This window comes from Phlebotomus papatasi, chromosome 1 (genome assembly GCF_024763615.1).
Source record: "Phlebotomus papatasi isolate M1 chromosome 1, Ppap_2.1, whole genome shotgun sequence".
Lineage (NCBI taxonomy): Eukaryota > Metazoa > Arthropoda > Insecta > Diptera > Psychodidae > Phlebotomus > Phlebotomus papatasi.
The window spans coordinates 79,804,236-79,828,487 of NC_077222.1; the positions used below are offsets into that span (position 1 = coordinate 79,804,236).

Sequence of the window (24,252 nt, forward strand, 5' to 3'; positions counted from 1 at the left end):
TTCCGAATTTACTTTATCAATTTTTTCTTGAATATTATTCAAAACTTTTAATATTTCTTCATGTAAAGCTCTTTCTTCTGATCCTGTCGCTATCAAATTTTCGAGTTGGTCATGCTCAAATTTTGGAAGAACTTTTCTGTATATTACAACAAAATTATTGTGCACTTCATCAATTAATTTTTTCTTTTCTCTGGCGTAGTTAATAGAATATTGCCGATCAATGTTATGTTTCTTTAGTGACTGTAAACATTTTTTAAAATCATCAATAATGTTATTTAAAGTTAAAAGATCTTCCATGGGTTCAAAAATTTAAATCGTTAAAGGGACATTTAAAATTGACCTACTTTTCCTGACCTATATTATCGTACAAAAGTAAATAATACTTATGGATAGGCGTCAGCAAGTGGAGTCATCTTTCTGTTTGGTTCGCCGACTTCACTCAGCAACACAAGTTTGTTGTTTTTCTTGAAGTTCATTCATTCCCACGAAAATTGCAATTCTGCAACTGGAGTTCAGTCGCTGCATTCGGTGCATTGCTTCAAAGTCCAACTTCGACAGACGATCACCTTCCGGTCGATATTCTTTCTCAGCAAATCAGCAAAAAATTCTTTGGACGTCATCGGTGTCTCCGGTGTCTCGGTCACTGGCCAAAATTTGTACTTTGCTCGTGTCCAGGGAAGCTTTTTCTTTTCGATTGAAGTTTCAAAAAATATTTTAATGAAAGTCCTTCGGTACAGAAATATGCAAAACACGTCCTGAGACTCGAACAACAGCTTCACGTTGAAAGAGATGATTTTCTGGATCTTGATGGATACTTGTAGAGATGACACGTCGATTTTCAATTTTTATGCAGCGCAATTTCTGGTTCATAAACTTTTTTTAAATTAATTTTTTTTTTTAAATTTACTTTCGTGTAATTTGACACAATTTTTTCACAATTTCCACACAGATCTTTGTCCCCTTCATCATTTTAAAATCACTTCTTGTTTGTTCATTGATTAATGTTCATTACTCTCCTGCCTCTAAGACATTTTCTGCAGACCTTTTCATAGCGAGAACTGCAGCCCGGCGTGCTCCTTTGGTCTTCATACGATCCTTCCATTTATTATATATAACATAAAGGATAACTGTTGTGATTATTGCAAGAATCACGAACAAAACAATTTCAACACGTTGAAGTTTAGCAAGTTCTTCTAAAATATTTTTGTCACATGCCATAGTTTCACTCTGAGGCACTATTTCTGCTTCAATTTCATCTTGGTGCTTGTAAACGCGTCGGTAGTGATACCTATTATTGCACATTATCGCATTGTATAAGAGTCACATATTGTAAAAGTCACTGATGAGAGTTATTAAGTCTACATTGTTCCTTTTATCAAACACCTTCCTTTCACGAACTATTATTTTTCATCAATCATTTTTCACTATCGTCTATCACTTTACTATACATGATTATTCTCACGATCACTGTCACACGATCGCCATATATCGTATCCATCGCTTTCAGTGAAACGCATTGTTTGACTTCTCCAACATAACTACTTTATTTTTCCAAAATCAGTGCAAAATATAATACAGTATTTGCTATTCAGCATTTTTCGATCAATCGCTACACTGTGAATATTAAATGTATGATTTACTCCATACAGTATTATACGGAAAAAAATCGTACATTTGCTAGTACATTTTGTTACATCCTTTGTGACTGTGGAGTAATTCAAATTGAGTAGGAGACTTGATGTCGGGAAGTCCGCTTACCGTTGTCAATTACCCGAAAATGTTTCACGAAATTTCAGAAACCGAAAAATTGATAAGCGAAACCCAAGAAATTCAAAAATTGTATTCCGAAATCATTGAGAAATTTAAAAATTGCTTCGTCAACCTTGAGAAAATACAAAGCCTAGTACGTAAAAATGGGAATGAGGTACTTCTTGCATACAGTTTTTCTGGTTTTGGGAGGGAAACTGAATAAAACAAATTAGTGGTTCGTGGCTTATAAATAATATGTGTATTAAGTGTTATCGTACATAATTTCCCGAAATTAAAGAAATTCATAACATTCAGTCAGGCACCCATCAAGCCTAATAAAAAGTGAAGCTATTTTTCTCTTTTCCTTGTAAAGATTTTGCAGACATTGCACCGCGCCTTAAACAAATTTGCCCGTAGTTCTTGTATTATTTCGACGAACATTATGAAATATGTATTTTTACAGAGCTTTTAATGCACAACTTCGAAATATATCAGACTGATAATTTAGTTCTCCTTAGGAAAAAAACCTTGACATTGGTCTTCAGTGCCTCCATGCAAAAATGAATGGAAAAATTAATATCGAGAAGCCCCTGATTCAGTGATCAAAAGTAAGGGGAAATTTTGCATTTTTGAATTGGGATTCCTTTGACATAGGATTTTTTCTTATATTTGTCATGGGATTGAACCTATAATGACATAATTTAGCTATACAAATTATTGTGATTCTAAATTATATTATTATAAAGCTCAGTTTCTTTTAAAGCATTTCCATTGGAGAATTCGAATGATTAAAAAAAAATAACGGAATTTAAGTGAGATTAAATTGTACACTGAATCAAACTCCTGTATTCTTTCACAAATCTTCATAGTGACGAATTCGCTTTTCATTTTATACAAATATAGTGTGGGCGAATATTTAGGGATCTGCAGAAAAATATGCTTTTCAATCGTTCACAACACGAACTTTTTAACTAGACATTTTGAATTTAACAGATCATAGAATTTGAGAGATTTAGCAGGTTCAGAAGAGACTCTACTGTAGGAGAGAAAATCTCTATTTTAAAGGAGCTCTTCTTTAAAAATGCCTTACTATCTCCTATAGTTATTGAACAATAAACAATTTTAGTTTTAATTTTTTTTTTTTTGTGAAATCAGTAATGTGATAATAAGTAACGTTAACCCATCCCTACCATGGTATTACACATCATACGCAAATGGAGTGATTTTAGACGATTAATTCCTGGGCAATTGTTATCTGAATTGCTGTCGGGAGTAGGTTTTTAGTATCTGTAGTCCTTCAATTACAGTAGAGTCTCTCAAATCTGAATCTCTCAAATTCGAACGCCGTTTGGATTCAAAATGTCAATTGTGAGGTTATGTTAGAAAGTTCGTATTCTAGATGAATGAAAATCATATTTATGTGCTTTTTCCTGAATGTTTACATACATTATTATCGTATAAAATGAAAAGAAAGTATGTTACCGCTAAAACTTGCGCGAAAGTACGAGAATTTGATTCAAAATACAATTCAATCTCACACAAATTTCGTTAGTTTTGAAAAAAAAATCGTTCGAATTTGGGAGGTGAGAAATGTCAAAAATACCCCCCGAGTATTCGAATTTAGGAGACTCTACTGTACTTGGGAAAAACAGTCCGACAGAAATGAAAATATATTTTGTTACTGTTTTCTTGTTTCGCGGAAGATCATGCAAAATTTTTGCTCAAAATGGCGAACGGAAAATTCGATATCCCGTCGAATTTATTAAAATTGGCCTTCATACTCTTTCCTGATTTTAATTCTGATTGCCAATTTGTGTTCTTGGATAGTTACTATATCTAAATCAAAAGAGTTTGTAATAAATTAGTGCAAAGAATTTAAATTCAGTGACGGCTAAGACGTGTGTTTGACAGCAGCTCCACGCGTCCCCATAACAGATAATTTTTTTAATTTTTTTTTCTTTTCAAAATAAAATCATCTATTTGTAAGAAACTAATTCCAGAATATGAATATTCCATCTCAAGTATTTCTATAGCATTGACTGAATTGGTTATACAAGAGCATAATTCTACATATTTTACGTTAATACGCGAGGAAGCGCTTTGCATTTAATTACGCGTAAAATATAAGTAAACTGAATGACAGCTGTTTTGGGACAATCAGTTGGTGCTTTGTATTGTGTGGGTTGGTGATGTTCGTCTGAAATTAAATTAATTTATTTCAATTCCGATGCCCGTTCTGAGTTGATCTCTTGTGCCAAGTTGGAAGCCGGGAAATCGTGAAATCGCGTGAAAAGGTGAAAGTGCCAGAGTGGGTGAAATGGCAGTGTATTTTATAGCTAAAAATCGACTGTGAGTGTCTATTAACCTTCTTGCCTTCATTGTTTTGCTTTTTCTTTTTGTGATTCTCTGTGAGAACATTTCACAGTTGAGATATTCTCTTTGTCCAGAACTGGACTTTCTGCCTCGTTTGCATTCTCCAGTGATTTATTTTTTGCCTTGAATAAACCGCAAAATTGTCCTTCTTGGATGCTAGAGGCTTTTCCGGTTGTGAAGAGGGGGCGTCTTTTGGGGGAACGATTGGGGCTGAAATGTCCGGAAAGAGTTGCACATGGAGAGCCCAATTATCCCATTCACTGTCGGCCAATTGATTCCAATTCACACCATTAAGAACTCCGAGAATAATTCGCAATGATGAAGATTCATTGAAATTTCGCTCTTCACAGTCACGGTAAATCCTTCCTTGCCAGGCTCTTGATCCCGCGTTGTTAAAGAAAAAATTGTCTGAGAGAGTCACCAATTGACTTCCAAGATGATTACGTAAAAATCTTCCTTTCACGTCTTGCTGAAATTAATTTAAGATTAATAGATAGGTTAATTCTAAAACCAGATTAGAACTTTCTTTTATCAATTTTCTGAGAAACAGTCTCCATAAATAGCCAGAACTTATTTAGAAGGATTGCATGGAACTTTCCAGACTCATTTTTCTGTTCATATTGTCTTCATTGACCAATTTGCTTGAATCTTATCAGTTTCTCTCCCTCTCTGTCTTCACAAAAAAAATTAATAAGTACCCACAAGAAAGCAATTGGAATTATTTTTGTAAAACATTCCGGAATGTTTTTGCCTTGGAGATGGGTCAAGTTGGGATTTTTTTCTCTTCATCTTTTTCTTCAGATGTTTTGCAATATGCTTGATAATATTATTTGGAAATGTTATCTAATTTCTTGGTGCTATATATAATGTAACTGTATTTCTTACTGATTCAATGAACTTTTTGTTGATTCATTTTGAAAGATATGCCCCCCAAATTCGAAATCAAACGTTCAAACTTTGAATTTTTTATTAGCCCCTAATGCCAATTATTTGATAAAGATCTTGACAATTTTTTTAAAATCGTTTTGAACTGGTAAATGTATTTTAAATGATTTGATTTTTTGATTCAAAGTAAATCGTAACCAATTTATTAAAAAGTTTTGATGTTAATATTTCACTTCCCAATCCTGAAATATAATAAATCTTTGGGCATTAAATCTTTAAATTGGCCTTTAAAGGCGAATTCAGACTGCCCAATAAAAATTTTTAGTTTAAAAGCTGATCGAGAAAAGATTTCAAATTTAAATGTTCAATTTAAATCTTTTAGCTTTCAATTTCTCAGAATTTAGGGAAACCCTGAAATTTTCTGTATTCAAAGGAACTTCCAAACAGCTCAAAAAAAAAATAAATAGAAGTAAAAAATTCGGACTTTTGCAGCATCATTTTAATAAGTTTGTTTGATTTTAGCTTGAAACCTTGAAGAAATTAAACTCAATAATTTATAGATTTTTATCCTAGAATATCTAGAAGTCTAGACTAGAATATGAACAAATCATTAAAGATTAAAAGTTTAAGATTCAACACTTAAGATTTATTTCAATATTGGTAGATTTGATTTTTTAGGTTTTTAATTTAAAATGTAAGCTTCAAAATAGCATTAGCTTACAGGAAAATGTCAAACTAAAAAAACAACGTGGCGATGACCTTTCAAAACATTTAAATACCGCCGTTGCAGGTTAAATGAATATTAAATGAATTTTTCTTTAAAAATACTGTAAAATTGCATCAGGACAAATTACATTTTTCGGTTTTCTATAATACAACATTCTTATGATTTAAAGTAAATTATGCCAAAAGTTCTGAGAATATATCCGTATCTTAAAATTTATAAAATTCGATATTATTTAACGTTAAAAAAATATAATATAAAAAATGATTGAAAGAAGAATTTTCATTGCAGTTGTGTAATTGTTTGTTTATTTAATGCCAATTAAATGTTTCAGTAATGCAGATTTTTTACCTCAAGCCGGAATGCATTCATGTAAAGCGATAAATTAAAATATTTTACGCGTCTGCTATTCGATTTTTCTGCAGTCTAATGATTAACACTTATTTGTTTTTATTCTTTCTTAACAATGTAGCCAAAGAAGGCGAAATTACTATCGATTTTGATTTTCTTTTTCCCGAAAATAATTTGGTAATTCAATATTTTGTGAAATGTCAATATTTCTCAGTTTTTCCGTTTATCGCATTAAGGGCTAAATATCAAACTGTGAGAGACGTAGGCTTGGAATCCTTAAGAATGTCCAAAACAAAATTTATAATTTCAATAATTTCGAAAATGAGGTATAGGTTGTTCATACTGAACACGTCAAGGATGAAATATCCTTGTCATGAAATAACCCTGTTAAACGAAAATAGGTTTAGATCACAGATATATTATCGTAATATTAAGGAACAATCAGTATGGTTATTGAAAAATTGCGGTAATATATTCAACTCAGGCTATAAATTTTCAATAAGGTTTAATTTTAATGAAATCATTTTAAAAGAAATTACAATGATTTAGAATTTTTTTTTGTTTACGTTTCTTCCTATCAGGACAACCAAGTAAAAAAAAACAAAATTTATAAAATTTTAATTATAAATTGGGGGTCGGAATATAAACCAAAGAATAAAACAGCATCTATAGGTAATGCTTCGGCAACATTTTAGTATATTTAATACCATCATTTCATCCAGGGGCCTCTCGACATTTCATTTTTCCATACGTTTTTGCATTGAGGCATTGAAGACTATTGGCAAGTTTTTTCCCTACTGAGATTTGACTTATCAGTCTGATATATTTCGAAATCGTACATTAAAAGCTATCTAAAAATACATATTTTATAATGTTCGCCGAAATAATATAAGAACTACGAGCAAATTTTTCTAAGTCGCGGTGCAATATCTGCAAAATGTTTACAAGGAAAAGTGAAAAATAGCTTCACTTTTTATTAGGCTTGATGGACCCCTGATTTCATCATTGTTTTATTTTTTTTTAATTTTATTGTTTTTTTAAATATTTCTCGCGTGTTTTGGGGAGCTACAAATTAATTTAATTTCATCTTTACAATTTCTACTGCACACCGTTGTAAATTTATATCATGTAGGGTTATTATTAGGTGAAGTAAAAAGTTCTGAGCCCTTTTAAGGATTATTTTTTTAAGATGAAATTTACTTAGAATTGTGCGATTCAATTCCCTTATACGGGTTTCAGACAGGAGACTGAGCCATATGGCTTAATTGCTCTAATTTTTCACAACAATCAAGATTTTTTGGAAAAAATAACTTAGGATTGGATTATTAAGTACAATAATAGGCCATTGGCCTATTAAATTGTGAAAAATCAATAAAATTGGTTTCTATTTAGGATTTAGAGACCGTCGGGAACTGGGCTAAACCTCTAGTCTGAAACCGCTTCACTGATTCGTCCCTACTGTTAAAAAACTTGACTAACTCATTTTTACAATTGTCTTAAAGACAGTTTTGTACCATGAAGATAATTTTACAAATGCTTGAGAAAGTGATAGTCGCTTGGTGCCAGGTCTGGACTATCTAGAGCGTCGTTAACTTGTGTGTGGCCTAGCATTGTCTTGATGGAAAACAATGCCCTTCCTATTGGCCAGTTCTTGCCGCTTGAAATTTTGGCCATTCCAAGGAATTCTTGAAGATTTTAGTAATTGATTGATTTAGTAATTGAAAAAAAAAATTAAATTTGTCATGTGACATTGTCATACATTGATCCCGCTCTCACGGATAAGCGAGAGTGTACTGTAATTCCTTTTCCTGTGAGGCACGTAGCTCTCAATGGGCAATTCAGAAACATTACCAAACTGGACTAGCTGATTAGTTTATCTTTTTTTTGCTTTTTCTCTTTTTCTTATTGTTCATGTATTTTATTGTTTATCTGTATTTTTTCTTTTATTTTTAAATTCTTTTTTCTTTCTATTTGTTATGGATTTTGAAATAAATTAAATTAAATTAAATTAAACAGCACATCATAGTGAATAAATTCCCTTCTAATCCCACCAAACACGCAGCAACACTTCTTTAGCCGTTAATCTTCCAAAAACGATTTTTTCGACTGTCGTTTTTGTATATGATCTATATTTTTCGTCGCCAGTCACCAACGGTTTCAAAAATGGGTCGATTTCGTTGCGTTTTAGCAAAGAATTGCAGACTTCAATTCTGTCCAAAAAATTCTTTTGCGACATTCGTGTGGCACCCATACATCTAGCTACTTCCTGAGACCAGTGTTATGCAAATGGTCCCAAACTGTTTCCTAGCTAATCTTCAGTTCTTGAGCAGTAGAATAGTTTCTGTCCCGGACCAACTTATTGATTTCCATGATTTTATCAACATTTTCAATAATACTGGCCTACCAGAGCATACCTTTCGTTTTCCCAGAACGGAATCCACCGTTTTATTGTTGCATCAGACACCGTATTTGGGTCCAAAAACAGGAGCTTTTTTTGGCCGCTTGCCTTGCCTTGCCTTTTTACCTTTGCCGTAATATAATACTTAAGACTATATAAAATTTTCTCTTATTTTACCTTCATTTTAAAAAGCTATTAGGGGGAAGTGGGGCACATTTGAAAGTGGGGCACCTTTGAAATTGGGATTTTTCTCCTATGTTTAAGTGGAACTAAGCCATATCATAACGTAATTTAGCTTCCCAATCTGGTTGCGCACCTAAATTATATCGTTCCTTGGAAATTACAAGGGGCCAACTCACTTTTTGGCGATTTTGAGGTTTTAATGCACTCAGGCAGAGAATTTAATAAAATTTTAGATGATATGAGTCAATAAATTTCGTTATTAGAAAAGTTTTTCAAAATTTCACTCCTTGTGATTGCTTGCGCGGTTTTGTTTGAAATCAAGGGGCACAAAATAGATTTGTCGTTCAAACTTTTGTGAAACAGGGAACTAACTCAAGCTAGTTGATCCCTTGTCATTCTAATTTCATGGAAATTTGCGGATCATTTAGAATGACAATAAAAAAAACATATGTTGAAAGGTAAAAATATGTATGTTTCGATGTTTATAATAATGGTCATACAAATAGAAAAGAATTTAATTATTTTTATTAACATACTTAATTGAGATAATTATTTATACAAAGTTGAATCTTTCATGCTGTCTCCTGAAAAATGGCTCAGATTGAGTTGGCCCCTTGTAATTTCCATGAAGCGATATTACGATAAGGCTCAATTTTGTTTTAAAATAGGTGAAAAATCCCAATTTCAAATGTGCTCCCTCTTTCAAAGCCACTTCCCCCTACGTAGAACTGACTTCACTAAACGTAAAATTATCAAAGAACTTTTTTCCAAAGTGTTGTCACCTTGAAAACAGCGTTTAGTATAACGCCATATGATTTTTATATCGTGAAATATTGCTCACTAAACACGTCTTCAGAAAAGGCCTCAGAATTTTTTAGTTGACCTCTAATATATTTAAAATGTTTTCATACGAAATTCTTACTGTCTAAAATTAGAAAGTTTAATTATTTAGAGAAATGGGATAAATATATTAGTTTTTATGAATAAATCCTGTGGTATAGGATCAAAGCAGCGAATTTCCAGCCTATTCCTAACAAATGGTCACCGCGATGGACGGCAATTGTGCGTCGGTCGACGTCGGCGAAGCAGCCGGCGCAACCATCAGATGGAGGCGGCGGCGGAGGCGGCAGTTCGCGTGGAAAAGGTAAATTGAGTAAAATAAAGAGGAAGCTCCACAGGGGTTGGAGCTGGAAGGCGGGAGCAGGTTGGACAATATTGTCAGTGTTGGATTGGTGGTTGTTAGCAGCTGGAGGTTGGATGACATGGCACGGCGTTCTGTTGCGCTGGGCTCCAATGGGACTTTGCCTGGCGGCAGCTATTCAATGGCATCTGCACAATAAGGAACTGGCTAGGAGGGGATTACCCCGGACAGCGTCTCAGTGGCAGGTTAGCTTCTAACTCGAATATTTTTTTTTAAATTTTAACTGACAATGTTTAATAATTTCTCGTGGTTAAAATCATTTGGCATGACAGACAAATGTTTACTGCTCCCTGCCATTGAGAATCTTCAGTCGATGTTGGGGTTGGATGGCAGAACGAAGAATTCCCATCCCACTCCGTCCAGCCATCTATGGTGCCTATTCCACGACCTTTGGGGTCAATCTCGACGAGGCAGAAGTGTCGGATTTAAAGTAGGTGATCTCTATAAATTTTTACAATTGTCGCATCTCATTTATCATTAATCTTCAGAATGAGATTTTTTTTGTAATATTCTTGTAAACATATTTTCCGAAATTCTATTGAACTTAATTTCAATTAAGAATTTCCGTAGAATTTCTTATTTTCCCATTTAGCTGGCTAATGAGCACAATTTAGGTAAAAGACACAGTTGTGAAGGAACCTGTGGAGATAATTTTTTTTCTTTACATTTTTTCTTTTTTAAATTAATTGACATTGTTGGGGAAGAAATCATTTGTCTGGTAGAATTTCTTCTATTGACTCTGATAAATGAGGGATTTTCTTTATCAAACAAAGAGCATAGATAGTGTTCTTTGTATCAATAAGTGGTTATTTTCAAATGTAAATGTAGACGAGAAAAAAATGATGATTTTCAATAAATGATCATGAGATTTCAATATTTTTCCGTCTACGTGTCACGCAGGGAAATTGTAAAGAGGGAAATATAAATGAGAAGAGCATCAAAAGTCCAGTGATGATATTTCATGCAACTGTGGAGCGTTTTTATTTTAGTTTGCGAGAGAGATAAGATCACTGGAGGGAGAGAGATTGTGAGTAAATTTAGACACCAAAAGTGAGAAATTCCACGACTTGCTTCACGACAGAAGTATCAATTAAGAAGATCTCAATTGATCCAATTTGTGGTTTTGATTTCTAGACTCTATAGATTAGTAATTTTACTGGAAAATTACTAAAGATCCATTTAAAAAAAAATCTGCTGCTATTAACGTATTTACCAAGATTTTGAGGGTCAATTGGGTTGCTGTAAACAAGAAAACAGATTTTAGATTTCACTTGAATCCATCTAAAATTATCCAGTTCAAACTCTCCCGTTTGGAGTAGTTTTTTTTGTCAATTCTGGAAATTCTATTTGAAACAAATGATTTCTTCTGCTGATATGAATTATTGGTGATGGTTAATTTTATTATGGGAAAAATTATACTGCTTAAAAATTCACGATTTAACTTATAGAAACTTCCACGAAAGGCTGTATCTTGTTTTATTTTTGTATTTTGCAAAGGCGTATTATTTAACTGACTGGAATTTTGGAATATGATCTACTCAAAAATAATTTTAGATCACTCTCTAAGATCTAAATTCAGATCAAGATATTTTATGAAATCAAAATTTCTATCCCTTTCTTATTTAAAGCGTTGCATAAATTGATTACAAACGTTGATTACCAAAGGAAGAGGAAGAATGCGAAAGAATGAGATAGAAATGTACAAAATGTTTGAGAAAGAAAGAGACAAAATTTTGATTTCATGAAAATTTTTCTGATCTAAAAAGTTTGCTGGATTTTGGTTTAAGAAGAAAGGGGTCTAAAGAGTGTTTTCCTTAATAAATAAACCGGGCATTCTATTAAGAACTAAATTTTATGCGGAAAATGTCATCTATTATAAAAAAAATATCCAATTTTTGAAATTGTTGCATGTGAAAATATCAATGCCACCATGCCTAGTTGCAAGCCCCGCCCAATTGTGTGCAATTGCACACCATTTAATTAACCCTCTAACGTCCAATTTGTGTGATATTTTTTTCTAGACTAATTACGGTTCAATAAACTCAAAAATTCCATCCGTTCTTCATTTTCTCTTTTAGTTTAGGCGAAAAATGCAAAAATATAAAAAAATGAAACTCTTTTTGTTTCTAAAATTAACATTTTTACTTTTTTCAAATGTTTTAAATAAAATACACAAAGTAGAACGACATATCTTTCAGTAAAAAATAAATTTATTTTAGTCAGATTACTTTAAATCGGTATTTTTCTTGATTTTGGAAATGAAATTTTTTCCACAAAAAAAAATTCCTACTTTTTCTCTGACCTGTCACACAAAACTTTGGATAGCAATTAAACGAAGAGTCAAAATGAGTTCAAACGTTGAATGAATGTTAACAAGAATATTACCGAGGATACTATAGCAATTCTGAATAAATAAAACCTTTATTGTCGCTATAAATGCGATTTTTGTAATGCTACCCTGCAGTGACTATTAACCGTTAAAGGGTTAAAAAACTACGCTAAGAGAAAAGTTGGAGCAACTCTATGGTCGAGTTGTTTCAACTTGACTCATATCGATGCAATAATTACAGTAGACTCTCTTAAATTCGGGCATTTGGGACCGAAATGTCACCCAAATTAGAGAGAAATTCGGACATCAAATTGTTTGAAATGAAACGATTTTTTGTTCATTTGCATACTCATATTAAGTTTTCATGCTCATATTAATCATAAATTTCATGCAAACCCCTTAATAATGCAAAATGACATTACACCTGAGACAAAGCATGGCAAATATGAGCATATTTGCTTCATTCGATGTAATCAATCGAACTTGAAAAATGTCAACAAACTTTTTTCAAATTTAACTGCTGCTCGAATTAAAAAGTAGCCCGATGCTAAAGGAGCCGAATTAGAGAGAATCTACTGTATATTATTTTTCAGTGTAAAATTTCATCTCGACTGAAGTATATGCTTAAATGTTTTCGATTTAAGAATATGCTTCTCTGATATGTAAACTATATAAATATATGCATTTATCTCGCAACGACTTCGAGTTCAAATAGTAAGTAATTAAAAAGAGATGGAAAAGCATCCCAGCTTTGCGGAATGCTCGAACACATGAGACACAAGTCTTCGTGAATTATTTAATTTTTTTTATCGAGGTACCGGGCTTTTATTGTTTTATACATTATTCAGTTTCCATTTTTTTTTCGATTTACAATTACATCAAAATAAAATAAAATAAAATATTTTGCTTCTGCACAAATAAATTTAATATTCGATAAATATAAATCAATTAAGGTTGTTTGAGTAATTCATTTCTGATTGAGAGCCTTATAGTCGAGTAAGAAATTTAAAAACCATTCCAAAAAAGGGGAAAAGAAATAAGACCGTCTTAGATGATGTTCACTTATGGGTCAGGGGGGTCACCGAAGACTGAAAGTCGATATCTCTTAGCGTTTAACCCGTTTAACCTCTAGATCGGGATCAAACATTATTTAAAAAAAATCCAGAACTTATAACTCAATTACCAGATTTAACCAATTAATACCGATGCAGTCAGGTCGGAAATTTCAAGATCTTTAAAAAAAATCTAAATTTAAACAATTCAGTTGAAAAATCAGCCTTTCAGTGTGGTTGAACTTCGACTTTCAAAAATTCAAAATGACGACTTTTGCGGTCATAAGTACGTTTGGGCGAAATGTTCATTTTGACCACTTCTAAAATATATCCGAAAATCGTTCAAAGAGCTTGGGCCAATTTTGAGAAAAACCATAAACATGCTTTTGGAGGGGTTAGAGAGGAGTGGGGGGAAACATATCTGGAGATAATGTTTTTTTATTGGGGCTCACATAAAACTATAAGTTGATATCTTTTACCGTTTAAGCTGTAGAACGGTGACAAAATGGAAGAAAAATGGATTGAATATACTACTCTCTTTTTGAGTTCGGGAAGTAAAAAAATGCAATATGCATTCGTTTCCTATTCAAGATTGATGGAGGCGTGGTCTGTTTTTTCAGTGGGCGGGATTATTTAAAGCTTTTGGAAATGAAAGTGATGTTTGTGATCTATTTTGATTGGTGCTGTAATATTTTATTATTATAATTAAAAACACAAAAAATACCAACAATTTTTGATGACAACTCCTGTGGGAGGCGTGTCCTAAAATTATTTTTGAGTAGAACTTACTCAAAAAGTTCAGTTTAAACCTTTACGCAAAATAAAGATTTTTTTTAAAGATACAGTTTTTCATGGTTATTTTGAACATGCCTATTTTGACACATGTCTAAAACGAATAATTACAAATTTAATAATTTTATTGGCTTCTAAAATGCTCAAATTGATTTTGTGTTTTGTGCTTTTATTTTTCCTTAACTGTTTATTATGTAAATCTGTGCTAAAAATATTTAGTACTGATAAATAAAAAGCTTGTTTTTCTGCTAGATTGAAATAACATTTTTGGCACTGGAAAAGTGTAAAATTTTCTTACCTTACGTGAACTGTTGATTTCTCCTCCATTCAATATTTTATTTTATTTCTTTTGGGAAATATGGATATGGGTATTGGTTTCATAGGTTCTTCCAAGGGCTATTTTGTTAAAAAAAATGTATGGGTTTTTTGGTGATACAGGAACTACCGAAGTCTATCGGAGTTCTTCACGCGTTCCCTCAAGCCTGAGTGCCGAGCAGTAGATGCAAAGGCGTGCATTGTATCGCCGGCAGATGGGACAGTTCTGTATTTTGGACTGGCAACAGATGCCCAAATTGAGCAAGTGAAGGGTGTCTCGTACAGTCTTGAGGCATTTTTGGGGCCACCGACGTGGCATTATGGGGATGATGCCAAGGGATTTCCTGAGTGCTGTAAGCACCGACCAAGTGGACAGGAAACTGCATTGTATCAATGCATTATCTACTTAGCACCTGGTGACTATCATCGCTTCCATTCTCCCACCACGTGGCAGCCACAAGTGAGGAGACACTTTGCCGGTGAACTACTCTCAGTTAGTCCTAAGATAGCTCAATGGCTACCGGGATTGTTCTGCCTGAACGAGAGAGCTCTCTACATTGGACGGTGGCAACACGGATTCTTCTCCTTTACCGCCGTCGGTGAGTTTTTTTTTTGTATAATTTTTATTGTAACCCTTGCCTTGAAATGTCCGGGAGAAAGAAACAGCCAAACCCCTTGGACCACCCGCAATCTCCCAGATGTTTTCTGGGTGAATGATGTGGCACAGAAAAAAAAGTGCCTGAAAAAAGTCATCCGGGTCAAAAACACTTTATCTCCGACTGGAACGCGAATGGATTACAATAACTGCGTTGCGTCATGTCGGATGAGAAATTGGTTACTGATAACACAAGCCGGATCTTATCGGCTCATTGATGCTCTTTTTTTGTTAGGACAATCTCCCTCGTAAGGTCGACATGGTGGGAAGACAACACAAAAATCAGCAGATGTTAATTTGTGGAATTTGCATATTTTATGTGTCAAATTCGTCATGATTACTTTTATTTAAATTTGTTTTGATTAAATACAATTTAATAACCATTTATCCCGTTTACTCCGTTTACCCATTTATTTCAAAATTATTTTATAACTGTTAAAAAATGCAATCAATTCCAGATTTGTCCGCGGAATTTTGAAATATCAAGTGTCTTTTTTATTTCGGTTTTTACCCCAAAAATTGAAAATTTTGTAACTTAGATCAAACAGCAAAAATCTTTATTGTAATCTTAAGTCTAACGATTAAAAATGTAGATTTCAAGATTTTGTTAAACCAACATTCTGATTCTTCAAAAACAAAATGAGAACTTCTAAATCATAAAAAAGTCGCTGAGATCCGGGAGAGACAATAATAACACATCCTCTACTCCTTTCTACGATACATAAATTGATGGGCTTACCGGAATTCGTCGAAAAAAGAATCTCTCAATCTCTCAAAACTTAATTACTTTATCCGGGGCTTTCGATTCAAACTACAAGACTTCATTAGTGATTCGTGTTGGTAATAAAAATACATACATACATACAAATACATTCGAGCAAAGCAGAAAACCATTCTTTGGCCTCAATTCTGAGACCAAAAACAAGATCAAAATTTCAAGCTGTCAAATATTGTCAAAATCAAGATTTCACATTCTGACAGGAAGTATTTATGGAACTTAAAATGTCTTAGCTAAGAACCAAGATTTAAAATTTTCCACACTTAATGAAACGTTATTTCTGACAAATATCTTCACTTCTCCGTTGAATTTGTTGAAATTTTCGCCATATAAATTAGGAAATTAAATTATTGGACGTATTGAAGAATAAATGAGAGGCCATAAACGGGAGTTCAAACCAAACTTCTGATCTATGTGATAAACCAAGAAATGCTTATGCAAAATGTGATTATTTTGCAGATATCCTCGGGTTGGTGTAGTTCGATATGTAAATCTAGAAATACGTATCATTTCGATTAAATTACAAGATCAAACACAGTATTTTTCAAAGTAATTCTATTTTTGTACCATCTCTTAAATATTCCTCATCGCATTTCCGTATGAAACTCTTCAAATTGTTAGTATCTCAAAAAATTCGAAGCACCTCCGAGAGGTTCTTGGAATTATTTCAAGAAAACAAGAATTTGACATCTTTGAATTGCTAATCTTGATATCCACACGGTTTGTGTCTTGGGTTTCAATATTCCAAGATATTTGACAGATTTGACATCTTGATTTTGATCTTTTGATTTCAGAATACCAAAATCTTGAAATTTTCTTGATCTTGATCTTGGTCTCAGAATTGAGGCCTTTATTTATATTTTTTAGAGCTTAAACTTCCTCCTACCTTATATGGGAAAGTGTCCATGCTTTGCACGTTCCAAAGCTTTATAATGACTAAATTTTTCCTATATTTTTCAATAAATACGACTCATCGCACCCAAATTTTAAGAACTTGTGGAAAGTTTCCTGTTTTTAAACTAATATTGCGGAGTCATATTTATTGAGTAACATAAGAAAAATTTAGTCATTATAAAGCTTAGGATCCTTGGGACCGTGCAAAGAATGGGCACTTTTCTCTATGTATCAATGCTCTGCTAAAAGCAAGTCTAAATATTCGAGATGCAAAATTTCCTTTCTAGGCCAGCGCCTCTGGTGATGGTGGAGGCGACTGTAACAGTTTAGTCTATCGTACGATCTCAGTGAGTACGCACGTTCTAAGGACTTTTAACTGACTGAGTGTATTGCTGGAACCTTCTTCAGATGAGATATGTTTCTCTCCAACTGCTTCCCAGTCTCCAAGTCCTGGATAGGGACAGTTGCCCCTGATTTTCTCAGTACTTTATACTGGGTTCTCCCGAAAACAGTTTGTAGTTTGTTCCCTGGTTGAAAGTTTCGTGCCAACACCACATCACTTACGACTATTTCCGACATTTTGGCTTTGCGCTTGGCGTCCTCTCTGTCTCTCCCCTTTTCCTTTTCAGATCTGTCTTTATCACGATAATCTGTACTGGGGGAAGCAATCTCAATCTCAATATCCCTAGTGATGGAATTTTTCCCCTGATCGTTCGACCATAACACAACTCTGAAGGTGTTATACTTGTAGTGCTGTGTAGAGTTGTACATCACTATGTAGTCTTGCAGATCTTTCTTCCAATCGCGATCGCAATTGTGGATGATTCGGATTCTTTTCAGAAGTGATCTGTTCTGCCTTTCCACTTCTCCATTTTGTTGTGGCCAGTAGGGAATGGTGTTGTTTAAGAAAATTCCTTTTTCCTTACAGTATTCATTCAGTTCATTACTCACAAACTGCTTTGCGTTGTCAAGAGTTATTGTCCTTGGATATCCCATCCTCGTCGCCATTTTTGTTGTACTTACCAGATCTTAATAAAAACACTTAATTTTCAATACTTTTATTCCAGTGACACGCCACTCTTCACAGCCACTATTTCGTCGAATGCGGCTACCTCTGTCGTTGTTTTGTATCTGCATTTGGTGCAAACTACAATACAGACGACCCCTCTTGCATGAAATGCTGACACAAAAGAAATGCAGATACGACAGAGGTAGCGCAAGCAACAATATTTCTCTGTCTCTCAGTAACCCGTCTTTCCACCAGTTGGCGCTGTCATTCAATTGGGTACAACTTCATGGTCTACCACAGATTTCTATGATTTTTTATTACTTTTGTTGGCCTTCTGTACTCAAACTTTTTAAAATAGAAAATGGCCGTGATACACCCAGACAAGAGCCCAGATAAACTTTATGTTAGCTGATATTCTTAACAGGCGTCCTCGAAATTCGTGCAACTCTAGGTCTTGTGGCTTGCAACTAGAAGTGCATGAAAATTCTATTGTAAGTTAACTTTTGAAAATTGCGTCGAGCCAATTGCTCGCGACAGCCGAAACGGATAAATATTTTTTCATTCAAATTTCAATTTTTTCAACATTTTTGTTCCAAATATTTGCAGATTTAAATGTTTAAGGAGTTTTTTTGAATGCTATTCTCTTATTTTGGAAATCGGATTTCGAATTTTCAGCCTAACACATGTCTGACCCGGCTGGCTAATACTTTAAGTATTTATTAAGTACTTAATAAGTACTTAATCTAATGTAATGTCTTAATTAAAAAAAAAATAGAACGACTAATTCTTACAAATTGTATGAAAATGAAACAATCCAAGTAACATCATACCTGCCCTACCCGGGCAAATTTTCTTTCCTTATTCTTCTACTACGTACTTTCTTGAATGATAATGTCCTCAGAAAGCAAAACTTTTAAGATGTAATAAATTCTTTTTCGAATATTAAGACTTTAAAAATTTCCCAGATTCTAGAACGAAGACAAAAACATGAAAAAGTTATATTTTTATTATTTTCCTCGAAATAATTGTATACCCATTTCTCTTCCATAGAGAAGATTGAATGTTCTTTACCTTCCGCCTTGACCACTTAATCCATTTACCGTGTAGAAGTGCACGGAAAGCCACGTGGGTGTATATTTGTGTGACGGCCGGCGAAAGAAAAAGCATTGCGAGGTGAGGAAGGAAGTATAACTTCTCTCTGTGGGAAAAATTGGCACGTGAAGAGTGTTTGTCTCTCGAGAATATGCAAAACGTGAGACTTTTTCACTCTGAAGGCCAACGTGTGGTTGTACTTTCTGAGCACAAATTTGTGCAAAAATAGCCAAAGAATTGACCGCGCGCGAATAGGCATGATGGTCAGAGGTGGATGTGGGATGAGGGAAGAAGTCATGTCGTACGATTTCTGTTAAATTGATTGACCGAATGCTTGGCGACTTTGCATCACAAATAGTTGAAGACAAGAGAGTTGGGGAAATTGAGATGAATTGGATTTTAAGTGAATTGCTACGTTGATCACACAATTGACCATCGTGCGGTTGTGTGGCTGTTTCTTTCCGGCCATTGAGTCCATTCATGATTCCAAGTGAGATGATTTAATGCTAGATGGTTTCCTTCCTTATTTCTTTTTTGGCAGGAGCGACAAATGTGGGATCCGTACAGATCTACTTGGATGAAAAGTTGAAGACAAATCGATGGATTGGTCTTGAAGTGGGCACGCACAAGGGCAATGATTACGATGAGCTGTCATTGCCGGAGAATACGATGCTGCAGAAGGGTGAATTATTGGGACAATTCAATATGGGCAGTACAATTGTTCTGATCTTCGAAGCACCGAAAGATTTTGCATTTGCCATACAACCGGGACAGAAAATCCGTGTTGGGGAGAAATTGGGATGCCTCGAGGAGGAGAGTGTGACTCTAGCTGTGGCCTCGTGATGGTACGCCACAGTGTATGATAAATTCCAAGAGTACAATGGCAGTGACTGGACATGTAGAAGTTTAGTCAGAAGAATTGCGATTTTCTTCATTGAAGCAAAGTTTTCTTTATAAGGTTAGTTGATATGTAGATAGTTTTGTAATAGGAATTAAAATTGTGAATTTATTAAGGTTAGACACTTGTGAAAATCCTGTAAAGCTTTATAGAAAAATAATTTTCCAAATATAAAGATTTATCGTTAATGCCAATTTTGTGTTTGAATTTGAAAATTTGAATTTGGGAAACATAGAAAACATAGAATGCTGTGAAGAGATGCATTACAGTAGACTCTCTCTCAAATGGGCATTTGGGGCGAAATGTCATCCGGTTTATCGATAGATTTGGACGTCAAAGCCTCTGTAAATTCCACAAAAAACGCTCAATTATAAAGAATCACGATAAAATAGGAAGAACTGCAGCGAATTTGAGCGAATTAGCTTCATAATTAAACGTGAAAATTGAAAATTGTCAACAAAATTTTTCGCCCGATCGAAAAAGAGCCGATTGAGCAAAAGTCTACTGTAGTAATAAAGAAAATTATTAACAAAAAAATATTAATAAATAATACTAAAAAAATAATTATTAACAAAAAGTTTTAATATTAGAATTGCGATTTATATTTTTTATTTAATTTTCTTAATTCTTATAATATTTGTACGGGGTACTAAATAAGTACCTATTTGTAGACGAGGTTGTATGGTCCACTGGGATCTTTCCGCCAAATTGGCGATGTTTGCGCGCTTCAGTTTGTTTTTTGCATCAATCGACTGTTCATTGATTTTTTATTTTTATTCAGTAAGTTTTTGCAAAATTTGAGCATGATTTGTGAAAAAGTGATTCCAGGGAATGGGTACACCAAGTGGAGAATCAAAAAGAAGGTAATCTGAAAAGAATATTTGAGTTTTAAAGTCTCTTCACGATCACATGAAATGTCCTGGAAAAATATCCGTGTTGATTTCCTCCTTTGCACCGGTACGTTCCGGTATCAGTCTTCGTGGCTGGGTAAATCTTCAGTAGATCTTCCTTCTGCTTCAATATTTGGCCATCCTACATAAAGAAATCTCTATTTAGTAGAAGTTTTTAGTCCATCTGACTAACCTAACCTTAAACCAGAATACTTCCGGAACTGGAACACCAAAGGTTGAGCAATCCAGGAGGATCTTGTCTCCAACCATAACTGATACATCCCTCTTAACATCTGCATTCTTAAATACTGGTATTTGTCCTTCTTTAAAGACGTAGAACATCTTTTCTGTATGTCCAAATTGATTTGCAGCAAAGCAGGAAAAAAATGTAGAATTCCTGTTTTTAGGGGCTCGTATCCTTATGCTCTGGGAAGTTGCTTTAAGTCGCTTGGTATCCCTGCGATACCAACAGACTTTGGGTTGTGGTTTTCCGGAAACTGGGCAATTAAGAGTTATTTTCTTAGTCTGAGGAGCTACCAGATATTCAACAAAACTCTCAAGGACATTTTCGTATTTGCTGGTGTCCAGGAGTTTAGGAGCTTCTCCAAGCTTAATAGAATATCTCATTTTATCCTTCCCATGAATATTTCCAGCTAGACATTCGTAATTTCCCAATTGGTGACGTTTTATAGATGAAATTTTAATCTTCTGCTCACTTTCATCAAATTCAATTCCCTTCTTAACATTGTTTGGAGTTATCCAGGATATTTCTGGAACTGGATCTCCCTCAAAGGGACAATTTAATTCATAATCGCTACCCTCCAGAACATATTTTTCCGAATTGTTGGCTTGAAATAGCCTTTCTGGAACAAGGGTTGGTGGAAATCCCAATGCAAGAGTTTTGTTGGACACTGGAGGAGAATTTCCCACTTCACAAATAAAATTCCCACTCCTTCGGAGGGCCGGGGCTGAAGTAGGGATCACAAGAGCAAAAGCATAGTCATTTTGTCTTCTCTTGAGCATCCCATAGTACTGTCCTGGTGTCTTGACAAAGTCCTTCTGTGAATGCAATTTGCCTCCTTGAACTATTTTCCACTCACTATCCACCTCAAGAAGCCCCACCACAACGCTAACGGACAGAATCTTATGGTTATTCGATTTCCAGGAGAGTTTCATGGGGGGTTTTGCTGTAACGTAGCACCAGATAATTGCCTCATTTCTTCGGCTGTCTCCTCGCACGTGAGTCACTTGGTGTCGTGCAAAAATAGAGCCAAAGCTGAGAACGATCACGAGAACTTGCAAAAGAACCATTCTTTTAGAACACTCGTGGACAAGTTTAAAATTGAATCGATTTCTATAATAAAGTAAACAAGTTCCGGAAGTTTCAATGTCGTGATCTCAGTCAAAACTGGGCTAGTGGGAGAAAATGTTTTCTTTGAGTAAGCTTATCATATTTCATGGAATTTCTATAGTTTTCGTTGTTTGCGTCGCATTAGATTTGATTCTTTTAATTATCACAGCTTCTGTAGTCCAAGGCTAAGCCCTTCTCTTTCAAATAATCATAAAATTCAAAAGACGTAAGAAATGTTCATAAATCAAGATCCATTAAAGGTCAATCTGCTGGTATGGCTGGCCCGTGACATAAAAAAGAACGGTGAGGGATATTAACTTACGGTTCTAAATAAAATTCGTCGTATTTTCAGCCATTATGAATCATTTGAAATTACAGTAGAGTCTCGCTATAGGCCATCGCTCTATAGTCCACAATTTATCGACCGTTGATTTCAAAACACTGATTTTAAGTTAGGTTATGTTTTTTAGTATGCGACATGCATAATTATTTTTTAATATTTTTGGCAAACTTTATTAAGTAGTTGTGATAATTGTGATCCACAATGAAGAGAGCAAGGACAAGTACCACAATCGCAAAGAAAGTGGAAGCCGTCGATCAATTTCAATACTAAAAATCGTTGATAATTTTAAAAAAATACATGGACTATAGTGCGACCCAAGTGTCAAATTTGAAACCAAATATGGACTATAGCGAGACTCTACTCTCTACTGTACTTAGGGCTTTTAGGTTCTTTGCATGAATTTCCTTTATTGGCAAAGTCTACGTACTAAATATCGAGGGCAATGCCCTAGACACACTTACGACGTAAGCCGAGAGACGACTTAGTGGAAAATTATGGAAATGTCGTTTATATTTCTAATATAATTACGCTTAGCCGTCTCTCGAATAATCCTCAGGTCTGTCAAGGCCCTAAGATTGAACTTATTTGTATCTCTGCAAGGTTTAGTTTGAAATTATAGACCTTTCAATCGATATGTCCTTTTTGTACCTTCGACCCGAACTCAAATTACTAGGGTTTAAGCGTTAAAAAAAATGATGCCTAATTATAAAAGCTTATAAAGAATCAAAGCCACTACAAGCATATCTTGGCTTTTTACGTCATTTTGCTTTGATTAATCAGTATGTAAAAGAGGTTTTGTAATTCTGGTGAGAATATATAATCCAACAGGCTTTAAACAAAATACCAGAATCACCATTTCTCTAATAGTAAATTATGGGTAATCTCAAGTTTTTATAAAATCTTTAAGCGTTAAGCGGTCTTCAGACTAGAGGTTTTGCCCAGTTCCCGAATATTTCAAAGTTTTATTTTTTTCAAAAAATCGTGAATGTTAAGAAATTAGAGAAGTTAAGCCATATGGCTAAACCTTCGGTATTAAGCCCGTATTAAGCAAGCATTAAGAATTGTTCTGTACTCTCCGATAATTTTTTAAAAGCTAATCGGAAAGATCTTATAAGGGGTTGCATGGGTCAAAAAGACTTAAAAAAACAGCATATTTTTCTCTAATATCTTTTCAACATAATAAAAATTTATTAAATTCAAGCTCTTTAAGGTACAACATTTTAAATATATTTCTAAAATTTTGATTTAAAAATTCATCGTCTGGGACCTAATTTCCGGAGATCGTTTTAAAATAAATCTTCGCTTCTTTTTTTTCTCACTTAATTTGTTAACTTTTTCTTTTTGATATTCATTTCTTTTTTTCTTTCTTTTTGTGAGTAAATAAATATTATTATTAATATTATTATTTTCGGTGGACACGATAGAGTAGGTTTATTTGATATCCATAAATCAAATATTTACTGTTCTTGATTTCCTGTTGATTTAAAAAAATGAAATTTCCATTTTTGGGAACATCACGTTTCGTCTTGTATAGAATAAGTTATGATCAACTAAACATAAAATCCTTCGTTCAAGGACTAGATTAACTCATTACCCTAATAGAAAATATTTGAGTTTTTAATAAGATGACTCTACTCTAAAAAAATCTGGACAAGATTTTTGAATTTTTGGATTTAAAATGAACCTACTATCTTGTCTACCGAAAGGTATACGTTCTTTTTTTTAAATCTCAAAAAATCACGTCTCAATGGCTTTAATTGAAAATTTCAGACAATATTGTTTAAATATCGTACTTTTATATGCCTAAGAATTTGAATTAAATATATTTTTCTTTATTATGCTAGAAAAAAAAATGAGGAAATATTCTGTTTTTTTTTTTTAATTTTAATGTTCTTGATCCACGTAGTCCCTTATACTTTAAGTAACAGAAAATTCAGAAAAGTGAAGCAATAAAGCATTATTAGATTTTATTAACTTATAATAGGAGAGC

At 33.9% G+C, this 24,252-nt stretch overlaps 2 protein-coding genes across 4 annotated transcripts; one reads left to right on the forward strand and one right to left on the reverse strand.

Moving 5' to 3' along the window:
• Positions 1-3,897: 3,897 nt before the first annotated feature.
• Positions 3,898-19,872, forward strand: LOC129810279 (phosphatidylserine decarboxylase proenzyme, mitochondrial). 3 transcript variants are annotated; one of them, XM_055860634.1, is made up of 6 exons: positions 3,898-4,098; positions 9,665-9,807; positions 9,907-10,049; positions 10,137-10,294; positions 14,476-14,951; positions 19,322-19,872. In XM_055860634.1, exons 1-6 carry the CDS (start codon positions 4,067-4,069, stop codon positions 19,621-19,623), a joined length of 1,254 nt encoding a protein of 417 aa, XP_055716609.1. In that variant the 5' UTR covers positions 3,898-4,066; the 3' UTR covers positions 19,624-19,872. The 3 variants fall into 3 exon arrangements, with proteins under 3 accessions (XP_055716609.1, XP_055716608.1, XP_055716611.1); XM_055860636.1 differs by having other exon boundaries at positions 3,906-4,098; positions 9,910-10,049; XM_055860633.1 differs by having other exon boundaries at positions 9,665-10,049.
• Positions 19,873-20,270: 398 nt separating this feature from the next.
• LOC129810284 (hemicentin-1-like) lies at positions 20,271-22,241 on the reverse strand. Its single transcript, XM_055860653.1, has 2 exons — positions 20,767-22,241; positions 20,271-20,710 (listed from the first exon to the last, which is right to left on the reverse strand). The coding sequence occupies exons 1-2, from the start codon at positions 21,877-21,879 to the stop codon at positions 20,567-20,569; spliced, it is 1,257 nt and encodes a 418-aa protein (XP_055716628.1). The 5' UTR covers positions 21,880-22,241; the 3' UTR covers positions 20,271-20,566.
• Between the last annotated feature and the right edge of the window lie 2,011 nt (positions 22,242-24,252).